The sequence below is a fragment of the Fundulus heteroclitus genome, chromosome 7, assembly GCF_011125445.2.
Source record: "Fundulus heteroclitus isolate FHET01 chromosome 7, MU-UCD_Fhet_4.1, whole genome shotgun sequence".
NCBI lineage: Eukaryota > Metazoa > Chordata > Actinopteri > Cyprinodontiformes > Fundulidae > Fundulus > Fundulus heteroclitus.
Window position 1 is genome coordinate 40116048 of NC_046367.1, and position 24440 is coordinate 40140487.

A 24440-nucleotide genomic window follows, 5' to 3' on the forward strand; every position below is an offset into this window, starting at 1 on the left:
AGTGGAGCAGTAGTGCCATGGGGCAGTTGGTTAAACATCCAGCAGTCAGGAAATCCAGGGAAATGTGGAGTTTAACAGGGTTTGCATTCATTTATCCTGGTGGTCCTGAAGCTGCCAACCATGTGGGACAAACTAACGGCACATTTACCTGACGCTGGAACCACCGCTGCTTTATTCAGGTTACTCCAGCGTAGCGCATTCTGGCCGATTGTGTCTGTCTTGCAGGTCAGCTGAATGCTACGTTTAATTTGTTGGCAAACTGGCTGCGTTCCCGCTGATAATAAAAGCCGGTTGTAGACTCAGTCCTCCTGGACAGCTAATTAACTGTAAGACCAGTTGGAGGGTCCAGCATCAGAGCAGGATGTTTTAAAATTCTCCAGACAGGTAGAGCAACAAAAAAACGATTCTTGATGGCAGGATTCTGGGCAGATTGCTGTTTTTTTTTTTTCAGGATAAGCAAAGGGAGCGAACTAAAATCAAGCTTCTCTCAGCAGACAGCCCTCAGGTGAGGCAGAAATGAAAACAGCGATACGGAGAAGATCTATGGAGGAGAGATGATGACAGAGAACAAGGCGGGACGTTGTTTAAACCAACCCAGCTGGAGCACAGCAAACATCCCCACGCATCCATTTCTTTCTTTCTGCAGCTACAATAAAACTTTGCTTACTACAAATTGAATTTCTATATTTGGAGGTGCTCACCAGGCAGTCCCCCCCCCCCGCTCTGAGACGAAGGAGGCGTTATCCCCCCTCCCCACCCCGCTGCTGCAGATAAACATACATCTTACCAGAGCCTGAAGTCATGCCGCATCTTTGTTGCTTCAGAAGCTTCATCTACGTGAAAAGCTGAAAGCTCCCGACTGATCTCCTTATTTCTGCGTTGCTTTGAACCGGAGAGCATGTGACGCTACCTGGTGGCTCTCAAACAACTTCAGATCCTTTTTTTTTTTTTTTGCCTCCTTTGAGTTTTCACTGAGAGAGATAATTCCTTCACAAACATGAGAGTCCGAGGCCTTTTTCCCCGGGAAATAAACTTTTTACATCTCTTCCTGAGATGTTGGTTACGAGATTCAGATTTGAGAGACTGTGTTTTGTCACTTTACTCATACGTACTTTTGCTTTGTTTGTTGATCATCCAGCAGCTACTAGAGCAAAATTGCTGCTTTATTTGCTTTTTTTCTAACTACGGTAAACAGTGTTGTGTCCCTGATGGCATTAAAATTCAGTCTTATACTGATTACAGTCCTTCCTGGGGGGAAACAATAATTATCCCTATTCTAAAATATGCACAGTATATTGAATTGATCCAGTGTAGCTATCTTACTCCCTACTATAATTGGAAACATGAGGAAGACGCTGCAGAACATGATGAAGGTGTCCCTCTGGTGATAGAGTATGGGAGAAATTATTTTTAGCAGTGATGCAACGATATTTTGTACCCAAAAAAATGAGAATGCAAAAAGGTCTAAAATACCGTTCAGCGACATGATGTCTCATTGTTAATTAATGAAAGAGTTTCTAAACTTTTCTATGTAACTGTTTGCACGCAAAGAGCTTTCTGTTTACATTTTTGGGACTAATTAGTTGGAATCAATTAATTATCGAACCACAAACTATGCCTCAAAGAAACAAATTAGAACCTGTACATACAGTAGGTAAAAGATATAGTCATATTTTATATATTTGGTAAATAGCCTGTACTAGTACAGCGTGTTAACTAGTCCCCCAAAGCCCTTTACACTACAGTCATTCACACCCTGACGGTGGTGAGCGGGGGATTGAACCAGCAACCACCAATAGCAAGACAAACTCCCTAATTCCTACGCCACTGTTGTTTGTAGGTAGGTAGGTAGGTAGGTAGGTAGATAGATAGATAGATAGATAGATAGATAGATAGATAGATAGATAGATAGATAGATAGATAGATAGATAGATAGATAGATAGATAGATAGATAGATAGATAGATAGATAGATAGATAGATAGATATACACCAGACGTTGGGGACTAGCCAGTTAATTCAAAAATACAAACAAAATCCCTGCAAATTACTTTCATAACTCCATTTGTAGACTGCAAAAAGGAAATTCAAAGGAAGTGAAATTTTCTTTAAATTTGTGTATTTTTCCTTAATTTGAGCAGCTAAATAAGACTATTTGCCAATGGAATGAATATTTTCCATTGGCCCTAAAATAAGATAATTAGATATCATGCACTTGAAATAAGATGATGAAATTTGTGTATTTTTCCTTGATTTGAGCGACTAAATAAGACTATTTGCCTATGGAATAAGATTTTTGCACTTAAAATAAGACTAATTAATCTCCAAGAAAATGTTTGAGTTCCCTTTTGCAGCGTAAACGTATTTGTGGTTTGTGTGGATTACTTGGGTTGTGTTTGTCATCTGGTGTGGATTTCTAACTGAAATATTTAAAGTCCATTCAATCAGTCAATATGTTTCAGTATTAATGTTATTATAAATTATTTTTTCTTCTCGTACTGGTTCAGGTTCTTGAATTCATTTTTGGGTTCATTCAGTTTCGCCAGACCAGGGCTGGCCCTAGGTTATACGGGGCCTTAAGCAGAGTTTGATTTGGGGCCCCTCTGCCTGTTAAGCACATCTCCACTAATAACAGTATTTCTACACAGATCTGGCACAGTTTAATTGGCTGAGCTTAAAGGCAATCACACCTAATTGGTTAATATTTAATACGTATTTGTGAACAAACTGAAGGCAAACAGAAGGAAAAGATTAAACTTGTAGCGTCAAACTGTAATTCTGATACCAACACTAAAACAATGAAGACTTTTCTTTGCACTTTTACAAAGTAAACTTGCCAATTCATTTAATTCTCTTTTAACATGTCTTTTGTTATTTATGTGTTAAATTTGAAGCATTAATGGAAGGCTGTTGGTGGCCCTAAGCAGTGGCTTATCACCAGCCAGCTACGCTGTGCTCTCTTTTTCTCCAATGTGACAGCACGGTTATGATTGGGCCTGAATTACATTGAATAGAATCGAGATAGAATCTGACTATGATTGGATTGATTGTATATTTATCAACCTGTTGGTCTCATAAAGTGGCTGGAGATGACATTTGCTGTGAACCGGCGCTCTATGAATCACCTGAAGTGAATCGTGGCTGAGATGAAACCAGTTTCCTGGCGTTAAAGCGCTGAATACAGAGCGACTTGATCCCAAACAACAACCACGCCCCGGTTTCACTTTGGACACGCTTAATTATTTCGTAGCCTTTTCTGCTTTTGTCTGATATTTGTCTCTTTTCTTTCATCCAAGCTCCTTTTAAACGTCTTTTTTTTTTTTTCTGTGCCTGCTACACCCCGTGCATTTTTGCGCCTCGATAATCCCGGGACTATTACCGTTTAACGTCACGCAGCACAGCAACGTTATTCACCCCTCTGTGATGGTGGGTGTTTATCGGATACTTTCTATTCACCTTTTCCTGCTTTTTCCTCCTGTTTTGGCGCCGCGTGTCACCGCCGCTGCCTCCTTCTCTCGCCCAGTTTTTTTTTTTCGCAGGATTACGGTGAAATGTGAGGCTGAGGATTATGAAAAATCAATGCTATGTTCAGTTGCAACGAGGCTTGCTGCTGGGGATTTGTACACAACATGAGGCAGTTAGTGGATGGCCTCAGCCGCTCAGTGTGTGTGTATGTGTGTGTGTGTGGGAAACGCCGTTGAAATGCACGTGAAGCGGCCTTTTTTAGCTGGGAGCCTGCAGCCTGCGGGGATGTGGGGAGGCTTTGATTGGAGGGAAATCACAGGGAACTAATCAATACGACACATCCTGCTAAGAAAGTGTTCTCACACTCACCCGGAGCTCCCACCGAGGTGCTTTTATACACATCCACGCACTGATAACTTCCATTTAACACTTCCCCACCCCTCCGTAGCGCTCGCCGAACATGCGGAGGAACGATTTGGCATGTGTGAGCGAAGGCGCCGCTGAAACACGGATTATAACGAGGCGATTTGTTTTCCCCAGCGCGCGCGTCTGTGCGTGGAGTGTTTGTGCACAGACGTCTGCGGGTTGCTGGAGGATGTGTTGGCGCACTGCAGTCAGGTGGTACGCTGCCTATTGTGGAGAAAGTGAGAGGCCTGATTAAAAATGTATGGAGCCACCAACCAAACAGCAGCAGCCTCTCAGGATGGAAGCCTCCTCTGTGATGGGATTACTGTGTATGAATACATATATATGTGTGTGTGTGTGTCTGTATCATGTCTTCTATTTTTAATTTGTTGATGTGCAGAAATTTGTTTTTGGTGCAGAAGCTGAAGTTAGTTGCATTGATCTGCCTTCTCGGCTCTTGCTGCTCCCTCCTCTCATGTTCAAACTGCTCCAGTTTGGAGACTTTTGTTGATAACGCGGACGCTTTGATTGTGCGCCTAATCTTGTCTTAAGGGTGGCTTTTTCTAATTTAAAATCTGCGTTGCGTAATCTTTAAAGGTTAACCCATATTACAAAAATATTTCCAATCTCTTGCCTCCAGAAATGTTCCCCAATGTAGATAATTTCTACTTCAATAGACGGTAGTTAGGAATCCTCCACATGAATCATTTCACCTACAATAAAACAGGAATAATTGTAGAATCTCTGAGTCTGCAATCCATCCTTTGTCGTGTCTGTGACATTTGTCTGAATGTAAAGAAAAGATTTAAGTCAGGAGTTATGTGAGCTTTTCTTTTTTTTGACAAAAGATAAGAATGAAATTCTGTTCTAATGTAATATGGAAATTGTTTGTGCTGTTTAATTTTTTGTTCCAATGCGGTAACATTTTGAATAATGCATTTTTTGTTTTTTTTAATGCAGTAGATTAACACAAAGTCCTCCTTAAAATCAACCTGAAGGAAAACGTTTAAAGAAAACTGGAACACTAAAAGCCTGAGGGCGTCTTTCAGCTGCCAGTTGTGATTAAAGAAGAAGCTTGATTTTGTGTTTCTGTGTGATTTGGCTTCATCCTTCGGATCATCATTTTGCTGAAAGATGCATTCACGTTTGTGACGGTGGGACAGAAAAGGCGTTTTCCTGGAACCAAACCAGTTGTTGTGCAGATAGGCTCTAAAGGAGGGATCACCAACCTTTCTGAAACTGAGAGTTACTTCACTGGTGATTCCAAAAAAAGTTAAAAAACAAAACACCTGGACTTTTTTTGAAGTTTGAAGGCGTTTCGCTTCCCATCCAAGAAGCTTTCTCAATTCAAATGTCTGGAGTAGTTTGGAGTTCCAAGTTTTTATACTATTGCCCAAAAAAGAACTCGTATGGCTTAGATAGCATGCAAATTACCGTATTTTCCAGACAATAAGTTGCATTTTTTTTCATAGTTTGGCCAGGGGTGCGACTTATACTCTGGAGCGACTTATGTGTGAAATTATTACACATTTTTACTGGTATATCATTACACCTGTTATTTTCACACCAAACCGCAAGAGGGCGCTCTAGGCCTGTGTTGAATCAGACGTAAGCGACGTAGAAGCGGAAGTACCGCATCTTCGACTTCCGGAGTTAACAGAGTTATTTGAAAGTGACACCGAGGATGAAGATTTCACTGGATTTTAGTTATTTGGAGTGACACGGGCGCTTTGGTTAACTTCTTCGCATGTTATTTATGCTATAGTTATCTGAATAGCTTTTAATATGTTATGTTAACATACCAGGCACGTTCTCAGTTGTGTCGTGTAGCGTAAGCCAACTGTACAATTATTTAGCCTGTTGTTGCCTCCGTTCTATTTTTATTTAAAATTGCCTTTCAAGATGACGTGTCTGTTCTTGATGTTGTATATTATCAAATAAATTTCCCCCAAAAATGCGACTTATACTCCAGTGCGACTTATATATGTTTTTTCCTTCTTTATTATGCATTTTATGGCTGGTGCGACTTGTACTCCGGAGCGACTTATAGTCCGGAAAATACAGTAAACCGAAACAAGTCCACCCCTTAGTAATGGAGAGACGTTAGGGTCGTTGTTGGCCTGGCTTACAGGGAATATGTTATCACCTGCATGGAGGTGAGGGTTGAGGTGAAAACTGGGAGGAATCAAACTCAAACTTTTTTTGGAATGATCATGACCTGGAGGACTGAGAATCTTCACCAACATATTGCAAGCCATTTTGGGAAGGACACCCTTGGAGTAGTGCGCGAGTATGAGAAATTGCTTATGGTATAAAAACTTGGAACTCCACACTACTCCGGACATTTTGAATTGAAAAAGCTTCTTGGATGGGAAGCAAAACGTCTTCAAACTTTGAAAAAAAGTCCAGTTGTTTTGTTTTTTAACTTATTTTTGGAATGATCGTGACCTGGATGACTGAGAATCTTCACCAGCATACTTCACTGGTGTTGTGTCATACGAAGGGCCTACCTGCAGATGTCGGCAGGTTTAGGCCAGGGCTTATATTCTCTTATCCATTTGTTGATTTTTGAAGTTCAAAACTCATCTACCTTACTTGCATGGCATATTCTCTTGTCTTTCACAATTTGAAGAGTAGCTAGAAGCAATAGGCCTGTGTCGTGTCATATTCACGCCTCAGTAAACAGGAAGTCATTTTGATCAACTTAAAGATGAATTTATTTGAAGGCTTTTTTTTAACTAATTTTAGCAAATGGGAAAATAAATGGTTAACTCATTTAGCTACCATTCAATTCCTGGGTTTCAGTCTGAAGAGTTTCATCTAAGTCAGGAGCCCATTTAGACCGAGCTCTTTCACTCTTATAACTCGCTCCACCAGAAAGCACAAATGAACATTTAACCCCAGCCTGATTCCTGCTCTGAATGTCTAAGAGCTGTTTTCCTTTCAGGCAATATCTGTGTCTGGCTGAGAGCTCAAAGGAGAGAAAATACTTTTAATAATGGAATAGAATACAATAGAATATAATATAAATACATTTATTTATCCAGTGTGATGGTGGTGAAAACAGGCAGACAAAATAAACCAGACTTAGACACTAAATTAAATAATATCAATAGAAAGCTAAATTTAGAGTTAAGCTGTTGAGCAGAAGATTGATTATTAATCAAAAAGAAAAAAATACTGTGCAATTATTAATAGATAATATATACAACATATTCAAGTTAAAATAGAAGAAAGACAACAGCCGATTTACAGAAAGATGTTTAAAAAAACTACAACATACATGACTGAAGATGTTGAACTTTATTTTTTTATTTATTTTTGGCCCTAAAGGATTGAAACAATAAATTTTCTGGTCATTTTGATTTTTCTGTCCTCCCCGTTCTCAGTCTATAGACGGCCCACTTGGCCCAGTCTTCCAGTCTTTAACCGGTTTCTCTCCAGGACTTTTGGCTGAGCTTTTCCTGCCTCTAACTGTCTGTGCTCCCCGCCATCCTCTAGACTTGAATAATGCTTCATAGCTCATTTGTTTAGCTTGTTTCTCTCCTTGATGAAGCCACTAATGGAGATCGTCGGCCATTATGTTTTTACTTTTCTCTCACACAGAAATTACTCCTGGCTCAGTGCTGCTGTGGTCTGTTTTTATCTCTGCTCTGTCTTCTCTAACCCCCCAGAGGGTTGTGGCAAATGGCCGTTAACACTGAGCCTGGTTCTGGTTCTGCTGGAGGTTTCTTCCTGGTAAAGGGGAGTTTTCCTCTCTCACTACATGTATGCTCCGTATGAGGGATTGCTGCAAAGCCAGCAACACCATGCCAGCGACGGTCCACGGTTCTCTACGCTCATCCAGGAGGAGTTCATCCTGCTCTTAAAGACTCAATGCAACCTGCTGGGTTTCCTTAGACAGGAAACGTTTTGACCAACATGTCCATATTCCATATAATTGACTTTTGTCTATACTTTTTGAATTGGCACCATATAAATAAACTGGATTTAATTGAATGTGTCAGGTTGGACTCGTGTTGGGGGACATAGCATTCCCACATTAGCAGCCAATCATTTATCATAGTTTTTTGGATGACCAGAGTGGATCAGAGCCAACGTCAATGGAGATAGGAAGAAATTTTAAATCTTGAAAAATTCATATGCTGAATATTTATGTTGCGAATTCCTCAAAGCACTTGAGAGAAAAATAAGACAACGGAAACCTGATAAAACCACAGGGTATAAACAGGACAGTAGGTTGGGATGAAACGTGGATACGACTTGATGAAATCTGGCAGAATCTCTGCTGATCAGGTCTGTGCTTGGAGGAAAAAACACATTCTGGACCACGTCCACTCATGGAGCTGATGGGTAAAGAGTTGATAGCAAGTTTGAGCTCTGACCATGGCAGCGTTTCAGTCGTCTTCCTGATCCGGGCTAAATATGAAAGTCTAAGATATAAAATTTATACCAGTGTTAGCTGAGATTTGACCCCAGATGCATTTGGACAGTTTAGTTGGTGTTTAAAATCAGTTTGAGCTAAAAAAAAAATGGTCTCAGAGCTTAAAGCTTCAAACATGGAGGGGGGAAGTGGAAGACCAAGGAAAACGTTTAAGATAAATGAATACTGAATAGCTCTGAATAGCCAACAGAGCATCATAAATCCCAGTATTTGAAAGTGGAAACTAAACCAACCTGGCTGGAGGAATCAGACCAACGATGACCTACAAACCAAACCAAGAAGGGCTTCAAGCAAAGAGGGAACTTCTGTATTTAAAGTTTCACTGTGATGAAACATCACACCAGACCCGGTTCTAACGGGTCTTTCAGCCACAGGGGACATGTGGAAATGAAGCCATTTGAAGTGTGAAGCGTTTTCTCCGGCTGAACGAGGGAAATATCTGTTATGTTACACATCTCCCTGCTTTTTATCTGTACATTCAACCAAAACTGCAGCCAAACAATGAGCCATGAAGCTTTTATTGCTGTTCTCTGTTTGATAGTTTAAGTCTCATGTGGGACCATTTAAAGGCTGAACGGCTAGAGGATACAGACTTGTGGGAACAACACAGGACGGAAAGGAGGGAATACAAGTTATCAAACAAACAGAAATGCTTGATGCGACTGATCTCACCTCGAAACGTTCCTTAAATCAAAGCACTACAACTTCTACATTTCCAGATGTGCAACTACAAAGGCAGAGAGGAGAAACTTAGCAAATGATTAGTTTGTGTGGGTAAAATCAGCCACGATGGTTAAAGGTAACCCTGAAGGAGCTACACTGATTGGCTCGTCCTTCGGAAACACTTTCAAATCGATAAAGCCGCCACTTAATGAAAAAAGCTTGTTTTTCCTTGAAGGAATCTGAGAAAATCCCCAAACTTTTACAGGAAGGGTGACACGTGGTGATGAAATGACGCCAAAACAGAAAAACGGCTCAACGTTGAGGACTTCCTGAAGGTTCTTCAGAGTTAATCACCAGGAAGCCAAAAGCGACAGGCATCTGATGAAGCCACCTTCAGAAGCAGCGGCTGGGGTGTCTCCATCACAGCGTTACCTTCTCTTCACACTCACAGCGGTGGCTGGAAAAGACACAGTTTCTCTGTGTCGCCGCATTAATCTAGATTCCTGTTATCGAGGCTACTAATTACAGCAGGAGCAAAGGAAGAAATCTCTGTGGTTTGAGTGAAAAGCTGTGCTGACGGGCTGCCGCAGCGTCACGCAGGATTTGAGGCCTATCGCCAACATTTCCATGGCAGCATCCTCTGTTTGTGCTGCGGCGCCACACTTTGCTGCACAGCCGCTCCATCAGACGTTATCGGTGTCAGCAGATACGAATCATCACAGCTGATTGTGAAGGCGGTCGCCGCCGTGTTTGTCTGAGTGTGTGTTTGTGTGTGTGTGAGGCCCGCTCGTGCGTTTACGTGTAGGTGCACGCCCACGGGGGCGTGTAGGGAAACGTGGCTTTTACCGGGGAGCTCAGAGAGCAGCGACAGAGTTATAATTACAGAATCAGGCGTGATGTCTGGGGACGGGTGTACTTTCTGCTGATCGGGTCCAACACAGACTCAAGAGTCTCTCATAAATGCGCATGGCTGCGTCTCATTGGCCCTCATAGAGATGTCACATGTGCCGCACCCTGAGACATGGAGGGTTCCTCTCTGAGGCGTCAGTGAAAACTATGGTGTGGCACCGGGTGGCGCGCTCAAAATTGATATTTTAAAAAAATGAAGAAATCGTTGGAGTTTACAAGTATTCAGCACTTCCATGAAAGGACATAACTTATCCACCAGGCAGGAAGATCAAAACTTTGTTCATTTAAAACTTTTCAGGATGTAAGTGATGAACAATTGCTTTTTCAACCAGGTCTGAGTAAAAGATGGTGGCGATCCATGCATTTTAAAAGGATCACAAGTTCCTACAAGCCACTGTGAGGTTTGGATACACTGAGGTTTCAGTAAAATCATGGTGGGAACAAAAAGGTAAACATTATCAGGAGCTCAGACACAAAATGACATGCAAATTTGAATATTTCATTTACCCATGATGCTGATTTTAAGTCATTTTCAGCTATAACTGAAAGATCAAGAGAGAAATCCGTCTACCAGTCAGTGGCAGGTAAAACAACAGGCTGCTGCCATTCTCACTTTTCTCCACATAAGCTGTCCGGGCTTCCCTCCTGAAGGTTTGCCGGCTCTGACGGTGATGTTGAATCCTTGTTCTGTGGACGCCGTCTGTCGCACCGCTCAAACTCTGCCAGTCCATCTGGGGTTATTTTCTCAAGCATCTTGTTTTGCCTTCATAAAATCCCTTCAATACTGAAATACAGTAAGAGAGTGGCTGCAGTCAAAGACGTGGAGTGAGCAGCGGCTGCAGCTAGTTCTTGTGGCTAAACATGCAGAAAGATCGTATGGAGAAAGCGTTCATTGATTTAATATGATTTTAAGAGATCAGCACATTTTGAACTGAGACACGGGTAAAAAAGTAAAAATCTGTGAAAGAATAGATTCTCTTAAGCTGTATAAATGTTATGCTCACAAACAACACTAATGGTAATCTCTTTTCTTTTTTTTTTCCCAGTGTCCTGTCTAGCAATATGGCAATAGGAATTGATGTCTCAATGCCAGATAGAGCTCGACAGATTTTGCTTTTACAAGTGGAGCAAACGGCTTTCGCCATAGTGCTCCACTTGATTTATGCTTGTAAATAGCTTTATTATGATTCCTGCAAGGAGAATTTCAAATTATATGGACATGACAATGGGAGAGTAAAGGAAGAACAAAAAGTGAAAGAAAAGAAAAAAAAGAGTAGAGGTGAAAGAAAGAGGAGATAAAAGGGAGAGAATGATAAAACCTTCTTTGTCTGCTCCATCACCTGGAAAGAGACACAAAAAGAACAGCACAACCAACAGACATAAAGCAACAGATACACTCGAATAACACCTAGATGCCATTGCTAAATCATATATATTATTATGTAAGCTGACATGTGTAATGTGATATTTGAAAAAAGAAAGTGAAAGAACATAAATAAATAAATAAATAAATAAATTATAAGATTACTGTATATAAGTGAACACTTAATACCTGGGACCCAGCACCTGTGGGAGATGTGAAAGTGCACTAGTTTAGGTGAAGATTATCCAGAAATAGCTTGATAGTGATTGTGGAGAACTGAAGACCCACCTTCCCCGAGCACAGAGGCAGGCGTCAGGGGACCCGTAACCCCGGACTCCCAAAGGGGTCCCTAAAGCAGGTCGCCCAGGAGGGGCCGACACAGGATATCTGCAACCCCCCCCCAAGGAAGGAGCAGAGACGACCCCGAGGAAATCCCCCAGCCACCGCAATGCCGACGCCCTCAAGAGCCGCGGAGACGAGCCCGTGGGCTCCGCCGGCAGCTAGCCCCGCTGAAGTGGTCCCGGCCATGGGCCCTGAGGGCCAGAGGCCCCAGGGGCGCCCCGCCCCCGGGACGGGGGCCCCGGCCGCCCCCCGGGGGGCCAGGCCCCGCGAAGAGGCCGCCGGGAGTGGGCCGGCGCACGCCCGGGAGCCCGCCCCAAACCCGAAGCCAAGCAATGCGCCAGGGGGCCAAGACGCCCGCCAACGAAGTGGAGGAGGGCAGGACGTGGGGGGATGGGCTCCGCACCTAGCGGAGACTTGAGATGTTCTTGGGAGAGGGAGCGGACCACACCCATACCTGGAAAAAAAAAAAGGAAAACTCATTCACCCCATCCCTCCCTTTTGCCCCACTCACCACACACAGAGAAAAAAAAAAAAAAAAAAAAAAGACGCTGTACACACATTCTTACATAACACTCACATCCAACACTGACTATACGACTGCTTGTGCCCGACCCCCGGCCCCGGCCCCAGACCAGACGCCCCCCGGACCGGGCCCCCCCAAGAGGGCGGGCCAACACGACCCGCACGAGCCACCCGGCCAGAGCCCCCCCCTCCCCCTAAATACCTAATAAACCCCCTCCCTCCCCCACCTTAGCCTTGCCATCCCTGCCCTCCGCCCCTCCTGGGGGGAGCGGAGGCATCAGCCCCAGACCTGGCAAGCCGCTGACTACCCACCGCAGCCCCCCGCCAAGACCCCGGACACAGTGGCCCGCACCTCCTCCAGGCCCCAGACTCCTTGCCGCCATCGGAGAACGGGGGTGTGCAAAGACCCCGATCCTCCCTACGCCTGCTCAAATGTTGTGTTTTTGCATGTTGTTCTCAAGTGCGTTTAAAAACTGGGAGCGCCGAAGGGGATGCACGGCACAGCCCACCCCCCTTCCGGAAGGTAGCTGTTGCCAGCGCACCCCCTCCGGGCGACTGCCCAGAACCCTCAATGTCTAAGTGGGAGAGGAGGTGAAGGGAGCCGTCCGAGGTGAGGCCCACACAACATAAGCCCCCCCCCCAGACGTCTTCCCCCCACCCCCCCCCCTACCATGGCCTATATGAGTGTGCGATGTGAAAAATGTTTGAAGTGAAAGTGTCTAAGATGCATGATAAAATTGGGGAGAGGGGCGTCACCAGAAAGTGGCAACCTCCAGTAACGCCCCCTCCCTCAGGACCTACATGTGTGGCGGCGTGATGGAGCAGGCAGAGGGAGGAGTCTGGGGATGGGGAGCAAATGACTGGGAAGCCAACCCAGGGAGCCAGCTCCCCTATTGACTCCAATAGGCACCCCCGCTCCCCGAAAGCCCCACCTAGAGAAGGGGGCCTCGCCAGCGGCACCACCGTAGCCCGGGGGCCAGGGAGAGGCCGCAGGGCCCGCCAGCCAACCACCCACCAGGACCAACACCTCAACCCCCCCCAGCCCACCCACCAAGCCTACTTAAACTAAATAAATAAATAAATAAATAAATAAATAAATAAATAATAATAATAATAATAATAATAATAATAATAATAATAATAATAAGAGGGGGGGACCCTGGCCGGCCGGCCCCCACGAGCCATCCCAAACCCCACCCCCCAGGTGAAACCCGCACCGGAAGACGACACGGACCAGGACCGGGACAGGGGGCCGGACACAAGCCCACCAGAACGTCAACTTTTGAAGAAGTTCTTAGACATGTCTGAGCCCAGAAATTTTGTTCAAAGGTGCCTGATAAATCCTTTTCCCACTTCATTATAGGAAGAGATATCGAATCATCTATTTTAGTCAGTGTCCTGTATGATTTAGACAGTAGTTTGGGGGGGGTTAGATCTAAGAACTCTATTATATTAGTTGGGACTTGTAAACCACCATTAATATGCTTATATTTATTTTTAATTATAGATTTAAGTTGTTCATATTCCAAGAATTTATTTTTACTAATGCCATATTGCATATTTAGTTTAGCAAAATTGATGAACTCGGTTCCGTCAAGTAGATGTTCCAGATATTTAATACCTTTATTCTTCCAGTATGTAAAGTTTATCATTTTATTATTTTGTAGGATATCAGGGTTATTCCAGATAGGTGTACGACTGCATGGGATAAGGGATGACTTTGTCATTTTGAGGAACTCCCACCATGCTGTCAGAGTAGAACTAATGTTGATATTTTTGAAGCATGTATGCCGTTTTATATTTGAGCTAATAAACGGCAGATCTGAAATCATGATATTATTGCACATTTCCTGTTCTATATCTAACCAAGGCTCATCTAAAAGACTATTTTTTATCCATTTAGAGATGTATTGTAGCCTATTTGCTAAGTAATAGTTATGGAAGTTAGGCAGATCTAATCCTCCTCTGTCTTTAGTCTTCTGTATTGTCTTTAAGCTAATACGTGGGGGTTTATCTTTCCAAAGAAATTTAGAAATGGCAGAGTCTAGAGATTTAAACCAGTCAGATGATGGTTTATTGGGGACCATTGAAAATAAATAATTAATTCTAGGTAGGACCATCATTTTTATTGAAGCTACCCTACCTATAAGTGTGATTGGAAGCGATTTCTATCTTTCAAGGTCCTCTTCTATCCTGTTTAAAAGTGGGGCATGGTTAAGTTTAAGTAAATTAATGGTAATCTCAATGGTCTGTCTGCTAACTCCCTGCTCAGGCTGTCAGTGTTGCTTCCTCAGGCTTGAGTTGGTCCTTAAATGAAATAATTCATTTAAATTCTTTCACTACCCTGGGGAGGAGACTGTTTCTGATACACGGACCATTTTTGGTGTTTGAGGAGAAAGCCGTCCTTCATCAACCCGTTTACTTCCACAGGGCTCATCTACGTTTACTGCACAGATACTTTTGGAGCAAAACAGCTCACTCCATCCTTTTTAAAAAGGTTTGATGCTACATAATGAAGGGTTTATGCTCGATGTTTATTTTATGTGTAAGGCTGTTGTTGATATTGGGCCTATAAATAAGCCTTTGGGGGTGTAATTAAATATTCCCTCCTGGAAGAAAACTGGCCTCACAAACTTCCAGCCCCATTCCATCTCCGCAGCTCTTCAGTGATTTCTCGGCCCAGTTTGTTTTGGACGGCGAACCTGGTTGGTCTTTATCGGTTTTTCTGCACAAACCTTTTTTACCGCACACCATTACCTCATCGTCTTTTTTATGCTATTTTCCATTCAGACTTTTTTATAATGTTATCTAAAATAAAAAGTTTGAAGTGGAGTGGCCACTCTTTGTCCCAAAGTCAAACTGTACGGTCCTGTTATCTGCGGCCCTTTCACCATTAATTGCTTCCAGCCTCAGAACCGGAACATCATTTGTCCATCAGCCCTCCAGAGCAACCGGTTCCCTCTTTGCAAAGCTAAATTCATTTTTGTGTATCGTGTAAAAGTAAATGAGCTGAAACACAATTTGTTCAGGATTGCTTCCCTGCTCCGAAGTCCTGACTGAGTGCAAGCTGTGCTGATTTTTCTTCTTGTGCCTTTAATCCTCCGGTGCACCGGGTGTGTGTGTGTCTTTCACACTCAAACACGATGCAGAATCTAGATGCTCTCATTGGCGTTTCGGCATTCATCCTCGTAAAGTTGCATCAGCGTGTTAAAGAGCAGGACATGGAGAGCTGTAATGTGATTTCTTGCTCCACAGGTGCGTCTGCAACATCGACTGCTCTCATATCAGCTTCAACCCGGTGTGTGCCTCTGACGGGCGCTCCTACGACAACCCCTGCCAGGTGAAAGAGGCGTCCTGTCAGAAGCAGGAGCGCATCGAAGTCAAGTACCTGGGCCGCTGCCAAGGTGCGACCCCTCACGCACAAATTCATGCATGCTTTCACAGTAAGAGGTGCAAAAAAGAGACCGAGTGGTATGAGCAGATGCTACAGTTTCAAAGGGAGTGAGAAACACACACCCTGATTCTGGATTTACCTCAATCCCGGAAAACTGGCAAAATGGAAACAAAAAAGGGGAAATAATGAGCTCCCAGTGAATGAAGGAGGCTCACTGATGGCACCATCAATCTGCAGAAACATGCTTCCACCGCTTTAAATTCAGGTCCCATATATTCTGACCCGAGAATAAAAATCCATTGGAATATTATGGTGATGATGATTGGAGGGAGATTTTCTAAAGCCATTCAGGAACGAGGAATTCAATGCAGCATCAATAACCCCAGCAGAAATGCATTATTCCCCCTGATATGCGCAGCACACTGGGCTCCTCTCTGCTCAGTTGTAATGCATTAGAGCAGAGCGCTCCTGACGTTTCAGGAGAATGGTTTGCATTTATACGCATTAGGTGCAAAAGGTGCACACCGTGCGAGCCCTTTGTTAGGGATGATGATTCCCATCCAGCCTCCTTCGCTTGCAGCGCCGTCAGTTTGAGCGTGGAAGCTGTAATGGATGTGGCTGCAGCTTCAGGAGAGGTTGCAGTGACCTGAGCTGTGCTTTACTGTGTCTTTGGCCTTTCCAGGTGACATCACAACCGGGAACAAAGGAGATGGACACTTTGCACAAAGCGGCCCCACTGGTGATGGTAAGGGGGGTGGGGGGGGGGTTACTTGTTCTGTCAGGACTTTCTCTCTTTTGTTCCATTTTATTTTTCTCCCACATCCTTTTTATCATTCAGCGCCTCTTTTCTTGTCAGAATAATCATAATCTGCCCGGCAGAGCACAGTAATGTATGCACACAGGTGGCCAGGAGCATATGTGCATGTAGGAATGCTGTCTGTGTGTGTGTGTCCGTGTGCACAGAGGACTCAGGGAAAGGAGTGGCCCGCATTTACACCCCCTGTCCAGATCACTACAAGAACTACTGCGTCCACGGGGACTGTCAGTTCCTCAACATGCTCTCCCAGCCGTCCTGCAGGTACACACACACACATACACACACACATTTGACCTTCATTCATTTTCAACCCTTTCTTGTTGCTGGTTTCCTTTCTGCGTTGATCATTGATCAGCGGGTAAATTATTGGTAACCTGGAGTCAGGTCCGCCTACACAGCTGCTGGTGGATCCTCTGCTGTGCGGAAACCAGAAATAAAGTGTAGACTGGGTCTGGACTGACTCACCGTTCAGTCCAAATCCTGACTGGAATCACTGTTACTAAGACATCCAATAGTTTAACATCTTTGCAGACTCATGTAAGGTGCTCATATTGTTCTTTAATTCTATGTCAGACTCTTCAGCCGTACAGTATCGGTAAACTATAGACCTATCCGGCCGTTAAAACCCTGATTTCTCAGTTCAGAGGCAGATTTATCACCTTCCACCCCAGCGTCCCCATAAACTGATGCAGCAGCGTTCCGCGGTGCTGAAGATCTTTATTTTCTTCATTCCTCCATTCTGATACGTAACAGTAGAGCAACGACAGCCTAATACAGACAGTACTGATTATTAATTTGTTGTGAAATGACTGAATGTTCCCAGCTTTTTATGTGGGATGTGATATTGATGTTGCTATTACAGATTGTACAGTTATTCTTGTGCAACAATCAGATGATATATTTATCTGGGAGTCAACAGCATTCTGTCATCACAGGCTGGCTGCTCTCCTCGCCTTCATCTGCAAACTGATATAAAAGCCTGAAATGTAACACGGCTAATAAGGTGTAAAATTGTACAATTGCTCGAAAATGCTGGAACCCATTTACTCCGTTAATCAGGCTTGTTTATCCTGAGTGTAAGGCAACAGTGTGCTGAGAGAAGCAAACGTCGGAGATCCCCCCCTGCTGAGGCGATACCGCGAAGACGAGCTGCTGACCAGTCAGACGTGCCGCTCTGCTCCAATTTAATCCCATATTGGAGTTCTCACAGCTCAATAACGACGCTGGTGTTCCCCGGCACCCACGCATTATTATCTGGGGTTCTGTTTGCCCGTCTGCACGGCAGGCCGAGGGGGCGTCAGCAATCACAGCTCCCGTTTTTGGTTTGCATATGTGCAGCGGCGAGTGGAAAAAAGTGACGCGGAGCAGACGCTGCAGAGACGCTGATCAGCCACAATCTAAATTAAAGCCTACAACTAATACAGTGAAGGGTTCTGCTGGGGCACATTCGGGTCTGCAGGAACATTTTTAAAGTGGCCTCATGAGGTAAACAGTGTAGATTAAACGCTCCCCCACAGAGATTGTCCAATAACCGCTAAACTCAAGGAGAGCTAGGCCCCATTTTTAACAAGGCGTCCAAGCCTGGTCAAGATGAAGCAAAGTGAGCCTGAAAATGTTGAACAAACACAATGTAAGTGAGTTTGAATGTGGAGTTCTTGTTGGTGAATGGTCTGAAAAAGATAAATGATCCAGTGAGCAGCGGTTATGTGGATGAAAAAGCTTTGCTGAGGTCAGAGGAGAATAGGCTGGTAGTGGAAGATAGAAACTTTTCTGTACCTTATGTTGCCAGTCGTTGCCTGGTCCAAGGAATCTTGATTTCAGCTGCAACATTCAGATGGTCGGGTCAGAATTGGTGCAAACAGCATAAAAGCACTGATCCCCCATGCATGTATCAGTGGTTCTGGTTGGCTGGTGTTGGCGGTGGTATTATGGTTGGGGGATATTTCTTTGGCCCTCCGTTTGCCATTCAGTACCAACTAAGCATGGTTTAAAGATGTCTGTGCAAATTCCCAGATTTCCGGGTCGTCGCAACAGCAAACAGGCTTAAATCAGAGGCAACCAGACTTTCGCTCAGTTCTTTCTGAAGACGTTTTGACACCTATCCAGGAGTCTTTGTCAGTTTGGGTGGCTCGCTCTGAGCAACTTGTAGTTGGAGCGCTGCTGTTTTAAAGGACATGGAGGTCCATCCTCCTAGGCACATTCTAAGTCAGATGCAGATTAATGGCCTACCTGTTACTGTCCTGGGTCGTTAGAAGCTATTGCTAGATGTAAGTGGAGTACTTGGTCACCTGAAACGTTTTTCAGAAAGAACTGAGCCAAAGTCCGGTTGCCTCCGATTTACGCCTGTTTGCTTATGGTTTAAAGACCAAAGTAAACCTGAGTATTGTTGCCAACACTTTATAACCTTAGTGGACCCATCTTCTGAGGGCTACAACCACCCGGATAAGGCACTACATCACAAAGATCGGGTCGTTTCAAACTGGTTTCTTGAAGTGGACTGCAGTGGCCTCCGCTGCATCGGCATCTCGATCCGGTGGACCACACTGTAGCTGGCCGAGTCAAATGTTGAGTGAGTTAGAGGTTCAGTAGCCAGATTATGTGGTTTTATTAAACTGAAATTAAAATAAATGAATTCATATTATAATCCTGGCGATCCAGATATTTTTGATTGGACTTGATTAAATTTAGAGATTTCAAAGAAAATAGATTCATGTGTTTAAAACAATGAATTGTTTCCTTCCGCTTCACAGCGATGCACCGCTTTGTGTGGGTTTCTCACATGAAACCCTAATAAAACACACCAACGTCTGCGGTTGTTCTGGGACAAAGTGATCAAATGTTCATGGAGTTTGAATTCTTTAGCGCGGCACTGAGCACCAGAAACATCGACGTTAAATGAAACTCCTTGGACCTTGGCTTTCCGCCTCGGTGCCTTCCCTCCTGAGCTGGACAACGTGTCCCGTCACATCATAAAACTGGAGTCTGAGGCACTGATCCCGCCTCGCAAGGATCGTTTGAAGCAAAACCAGATCCACTCAGGCCCGACCGTGTATCCAAGGCCATCTAAGGTTCTGGTGCTGCATTCTAAGTGCCGGACATGACAGAAACTCGTGTTTTCCCTGCTCCGATGGGTTCCAGCTGTTCTTACCTGCAGAGTTCAGCCAGGTGCTTTTACTCTCCTTGCAAATCAATCAGGTGTGATGAATCATGAGCGAGGTCTCTGTCAGGGTTTCCTCGCTCTGAAAATGTTCCCCAAGAAGCCTGACGCTGACGGCTGAGCAGCTTCTGCAGGAAGCAACCATAGATCCACGTTGTTTTTACTGGATTAGTTCTGGATGGTAGCGTCTAATAACCAAATGTTGGTAAAATAGCTTATGCGGCAGAATTAATTAGCAGTTAAATTATGCCATTCCGGGGTTTAGTACTTCTTTATTTCCTGTCGTATAGGCTCACATCAGATTGTAAAATGGAAACAACTGTTTTGCATTCCGAGAGTGAAGCAATGACACAGCGTTTCTGCTTTTAGAGAACCAGGGAGGGTTCTTTCATTGGCTGCTGTGAACCGGCAAGTCGTCTGATGCTTGGAGCAACGTGAGCGCGGTCGCCGTGTGGAAGCAGGGCGTCATTTTTCCCCCGGTGCAGCCAAGGCAAACACAGCGAACAACCGCGCATAATGACTCCGCGCGGCGGTGCTAATCTCCTCCAATCACATTAATCAACATATCTGTCCTGCTGGCCTCCGATCGGCTGGAGGATTTAATGAAGCCGTTCAGACGGCTGATCACAGATAACGTAAGAATCACTTACCTGCAGCCGTGGATGAAAGCAGAGCGGTTTACCTGCTTTTTCACCTCGCTCACTTTAAATATTCATACTGATGCTCATTTAAATTCATCTGCTGCCGCATGGAGGGGATTCCTTATCTTCAACGCATCATTCAGCTTATTGGCTCTAAGTATCTAATCTGCACTTGTCAATAAAACTTAACAAGTAGCAGCAAAAAATGTTCTGTTACCAGAACAGGAGGATCGTTTGTATATTCCTGCTAACTTCTCTCATTGATATTTGATCAGTATGGCTGAAAATCTACATAATGTCGTCTGGATTACTGTAACCATGTCCTGGGGTCTGATCTGACCAACAGGGGCCTGGTTTTGAAACTATTAGATGATGTGCTTCATAATTTTTTATTCCCTGTTAAAAAGTGGATGATTACTGTAGTCATGGGTGTCAGCTTATGTTGTAGAACAGGAGAGCATTTTTGGGAAAATGCAGTGCCTTACACTTCCTCTGGGTAGCCGATTGCTAGCCCCCCCGCCCCCCGTCAACTAAAAGGAGTCCAAGTACTCTGCCTAAAGTTGACTTGAAACTCCTAATAAAAACCGCCACTCTCTACAGCCCCTGGCTGCCATGTGTGGGACCAGTGGCGCATGGGCAACTTAGTTCGAACCTCATTTATTTATTGACTGAGTTTTAATACATGCTGAATAATAAATTCCGCTTGAAGGGTTTCCAGCTAGAGATTTAGCTTCTCAACTTCTACGAGTGGAGAAGGTTGCATGTTGTTGGCAGGAAGTTCTGTGACAGGCTGGTCCCCGGTCTAAGGTTTCTACAACCAAAACTTGCAACGGCACGAAAGGTTTCCTGCAGATTTATGATGAGTGAGAGAGATGCATCGCTATGTTACAGTTAAAAAATCGGATTGACGTTCTGCTCGTTTTACCTTTCCTCTGGATTTCTGGAATGGTAAAACTAAGCGATTTTTTTTTTTATGCAGTGAACTGAACCACCCAAGAGGTAAAGGAGGTGAAACAGATTTTGCAGTTATGTCTAACTATACATTATATTTTGCTTGCTTATTCAGAGAAGTGCAGTAAGGATAACCAGAAACTTTGTAGATTTGTCGCATCGCAGAGATTCCTTTGGGTCAAATAAAAAAAATGGGTGCAGAAGCATAAATTTGCATCCCCACTTTTTAAAAATGCTTGCTCTATTGTTCCGGTGCCTATTACTGTAGTTCAGAAGTGGGATCATTGTCATTCCTGTTGTTTTTTTTTTGGAGCAATAAGATGGCCTACCCCCCTCCACTTCTTTTTGTTTGTGCAGATTGTTGGTGATAAAGTTCATGTCAGGGTAATCTGTGGTTAAACTGCTGCTACTTTCTGCTGTTTTGAGTGGATGGAAAGAAATAACTCAACTAGATTGGCACGGTGTGTTAACCAGACCGGTTTTAATGTGAATGGACTCTTAGACACAGGTTGTGGGTTAAAGCCCTTTGCCATGTCACAAACAGACACATTCAGACACTTGGGGAAACTGCACTTGACTGCAAAGCAGAGCACATACAATGCATACATTTTATCCATGTACAGCAGGGATGTAAACACCTTATCATTGACCTTTTAAAACACCGCACACAGAAATCAGAGAGGAACCACCTTTACCATCATTTACAGCCAGATAAGGCAGCAGTCGGGGGTCCTGACGAGTCTCAGCCCCTCTCTGTAACCTCCGTGGTCCCAGCTCGCCCAGACAGACCTTCTGCTTGCATACAGAGCAGCTGTTATCTGAGGGAGTGGGGAGGATCTCTGCTGCCCCCTGCTGCTTTTAGCAAAGCAGTAGTTTTTTTTGTTTTGTTTTTTTTCCCTAAAGACACCAGAAGCAGAGCGGTCTGGATTGGGAATGATGAGTGTGTGTGTGTGTGTGTGTGTGAGCATCGCTGCAGAGACAAAAGCACATCCTCCACACAGAACAAGGCTGCGCTGCGCGTCTCCCGCGCTGTCAGGGGGAGCGGATGGAGAACGTAAAGGAGAGCGCGTGTTTGTGCTAAACAAGGCTGTGCAGGTGTTGGTGGGTAACAACCTCCCCGGAGACAGCAGGAGCAGCCAGAGCAGAGGAGCTGGGGAGAGGCATTAAAAGAAGGACCATTTTAGCTCATGTGTGACGACAGAGATCGCCTCCATTAGTCTGCGAGTTCATATGCTTCGGTCGGAGCGAGAGGGGGTTCATATCTACACCGTGATGAACCAATCATAACACGTTTGGAGAAGCCACAGCAGATACGTTAGAAGTGACAAATATGGATCAGAAAAGAATAACTTCTCCAAACGCTCCGTAAAATGCTTTAAAAGCAGTCTTACTCTGGACATTTTGAATTCCTAACAGACTTCTGTTAGAGGCGACAGAGGGGGACGGATCAGGAGGAAGGTTTGCTGTCAGCTACACACCGTCTGTGTAATCAGTGTCACTCTCGTACTCATGAAATACTCAGCGCTACTTTTATCTGTGAAGTAGGGCTGCAGCTCCTTTATCAGGACGAGGAGCCCAGAACAAAGGGGGGATCATGCACGTCTACACTCTGTGTGTGAACAGATCGGCCCCCCCTTATCTCCCAGTCGAAGCCCCGTCAGTCACTTTCATCAAAACAGTCACAGCACAGAGAAAAAAACACAACAGGCACCGCACTGAATTCATGGAAAACGTCCCGTCGTGTCAATTAGAAAGGCAGAAAATTATTAATCTGTCGCTCACTGACTTTTCTGCTCTGCCTGTTTCCTCTCACTTTTGTGTGTGTGTTTTTGTGTGTGTGTGTTCTCAGATGTCACTCAGGCTTCATGGGCCCCAAGTGTGACATCAAAGAGTACAACGTGCTGTATGTGGTGCCAGGCTCTGGAAAACTGCACTACGTCCTGATCGCCTCTATCATTGGAGCCCTGCAGGTGGTCATCATCTGCGTGGTGGTGCTCTGCATTACCAGGTGAGTCGTGGTCTGAAAACACACACCTACACGTGCACACACACCTCCCGCTACGCCCAGAGAGAGCCCCCCATCCCTGGCAACTTGTTTTCAAACTCCCGCGTTTCACCCCTGATTGGATATAATTCAGTCGGATGATATCTAACCGTTCATGTTTGCTTTATTTCAGTGTTTTCAACTTTTCCTGAGTCAAAGTTATGCAATTCTATTAAAATTTTATTTATATAGCGCCAACTCATGAAACATGTCATCTCAAGTCAAATTCCATCAAATCCTCCAGGTTGGTGAGAAAGTTTCCTCTCTAAGGAAACCCAGCAGGTTGCATCAAGTCTCTCCAAGCAGCATTCACTCCTCCTGAAAGAGCGTAGAGCCACAGTGGACAGTCGTCTGCATTGTTGATGGCTTTGCAGCAATCCCTCATACTGAGCATGCATGAAGCGACAGTGGAGAGGAAAACTCCCCTTTAACAGGGAGGAGAACCTCCAGCAGAACCAGAACCAGGCTCAGTGTGAACGCTCATCGGCCTCCACCCACTGGGGCTTAGAGAAGACACAATAAGAGCCACAGTGCCGGTTCTAAAGAGCTCGTGTTTCTGGAGCCACGGGTTGCAGACCCCTGGAATCGAGATTGAGCTTCGAATGAAGAAACAAAAATATTACAGTTGAGGCCTTAATAATCCCACTTGGGGCTAAGCTTGACCTGTACTACCTTGCATTTGGACCCACCCTGTCAGGCCAATTAGGTAACGGCATGTCCTTTTCAGTAGTAGGTAAACTGATTTAGGTCGGCACAATATGAGCCGTTCCTGAACTACACCAACGTATATACACGCATGGCAATGAACCCCAGAGAAACCCATAGAACAGTGATTTTGATCAGCTGAGTAATTGTGGATAAAAAGCTCCTAAGCCTGGAGGAAAATTCAGAAAGGTCCCAGAGTTCCTCCCCGCAGGGAGAACGTCCTGTCAGTTTCCCCCGAAGCCGCACATATCTGAAGAAAACGCTCAGATGTGCGAGGAAACGAGGTGAGATATCGGTGTGAGCTAAGGCATTATGTAATCACTGTAAAATACTCACACACACACACAAATACATACAGTGTTAGCCCCGAGCGTTACTGCCTCTGGCTGACCTTAGCAATTTATGACATTTAATAAAAGATTTTAAGAGTTTTGGCCGAGACAGAACTGCTCCTCTGAGCAGAGGGGGGCGGAGGAGGAGCGGTGGGCGCTGAATGAGACAGTGGGCAGGTATAAAGGAGCAGGGTGAGAGGGTAAGGAGGGAAGATAAAGAAGCACAGAGAGAATTTATAACAGTGACTGCAGCTCTTCGACACCCATTTAACAGAACCTTTAAAAAC

The 24440-nt window shown here is 44.5% G+C and overlaps 1 protein-coding gene across 1 annotated transcript in view; it reads left to right on the forward strand.

The window, feature by feature from the left end:
* The window catches only part of tmeff2a (transmembrane protein with EGF-like and two follistatin-like domains 2a), a 197304-nt gene that overhangs the window by 169945 nt on the left and 2919 nt on the right, over window positions 1-24440 (forward strand). The window contains exons 6-9 of the mRNA XM_012879613.3: window positions 15368-15516; window positions 16189-16251; window positions 16470-16584; window positions 22922-23080. Of these exons, the coding sequence (XP_012735067.2) occupies window positions 15368-15516; window positions 16189-16251; window positions 16470-16584; window positions 22922-23080 (486 nt within the window). The remainder of the gene's footprint in view (window positions 1-15367; window positions 15517-16188; window positions 16252-16469; window positions 16585-22921; window positions 23081-24440) is intronic.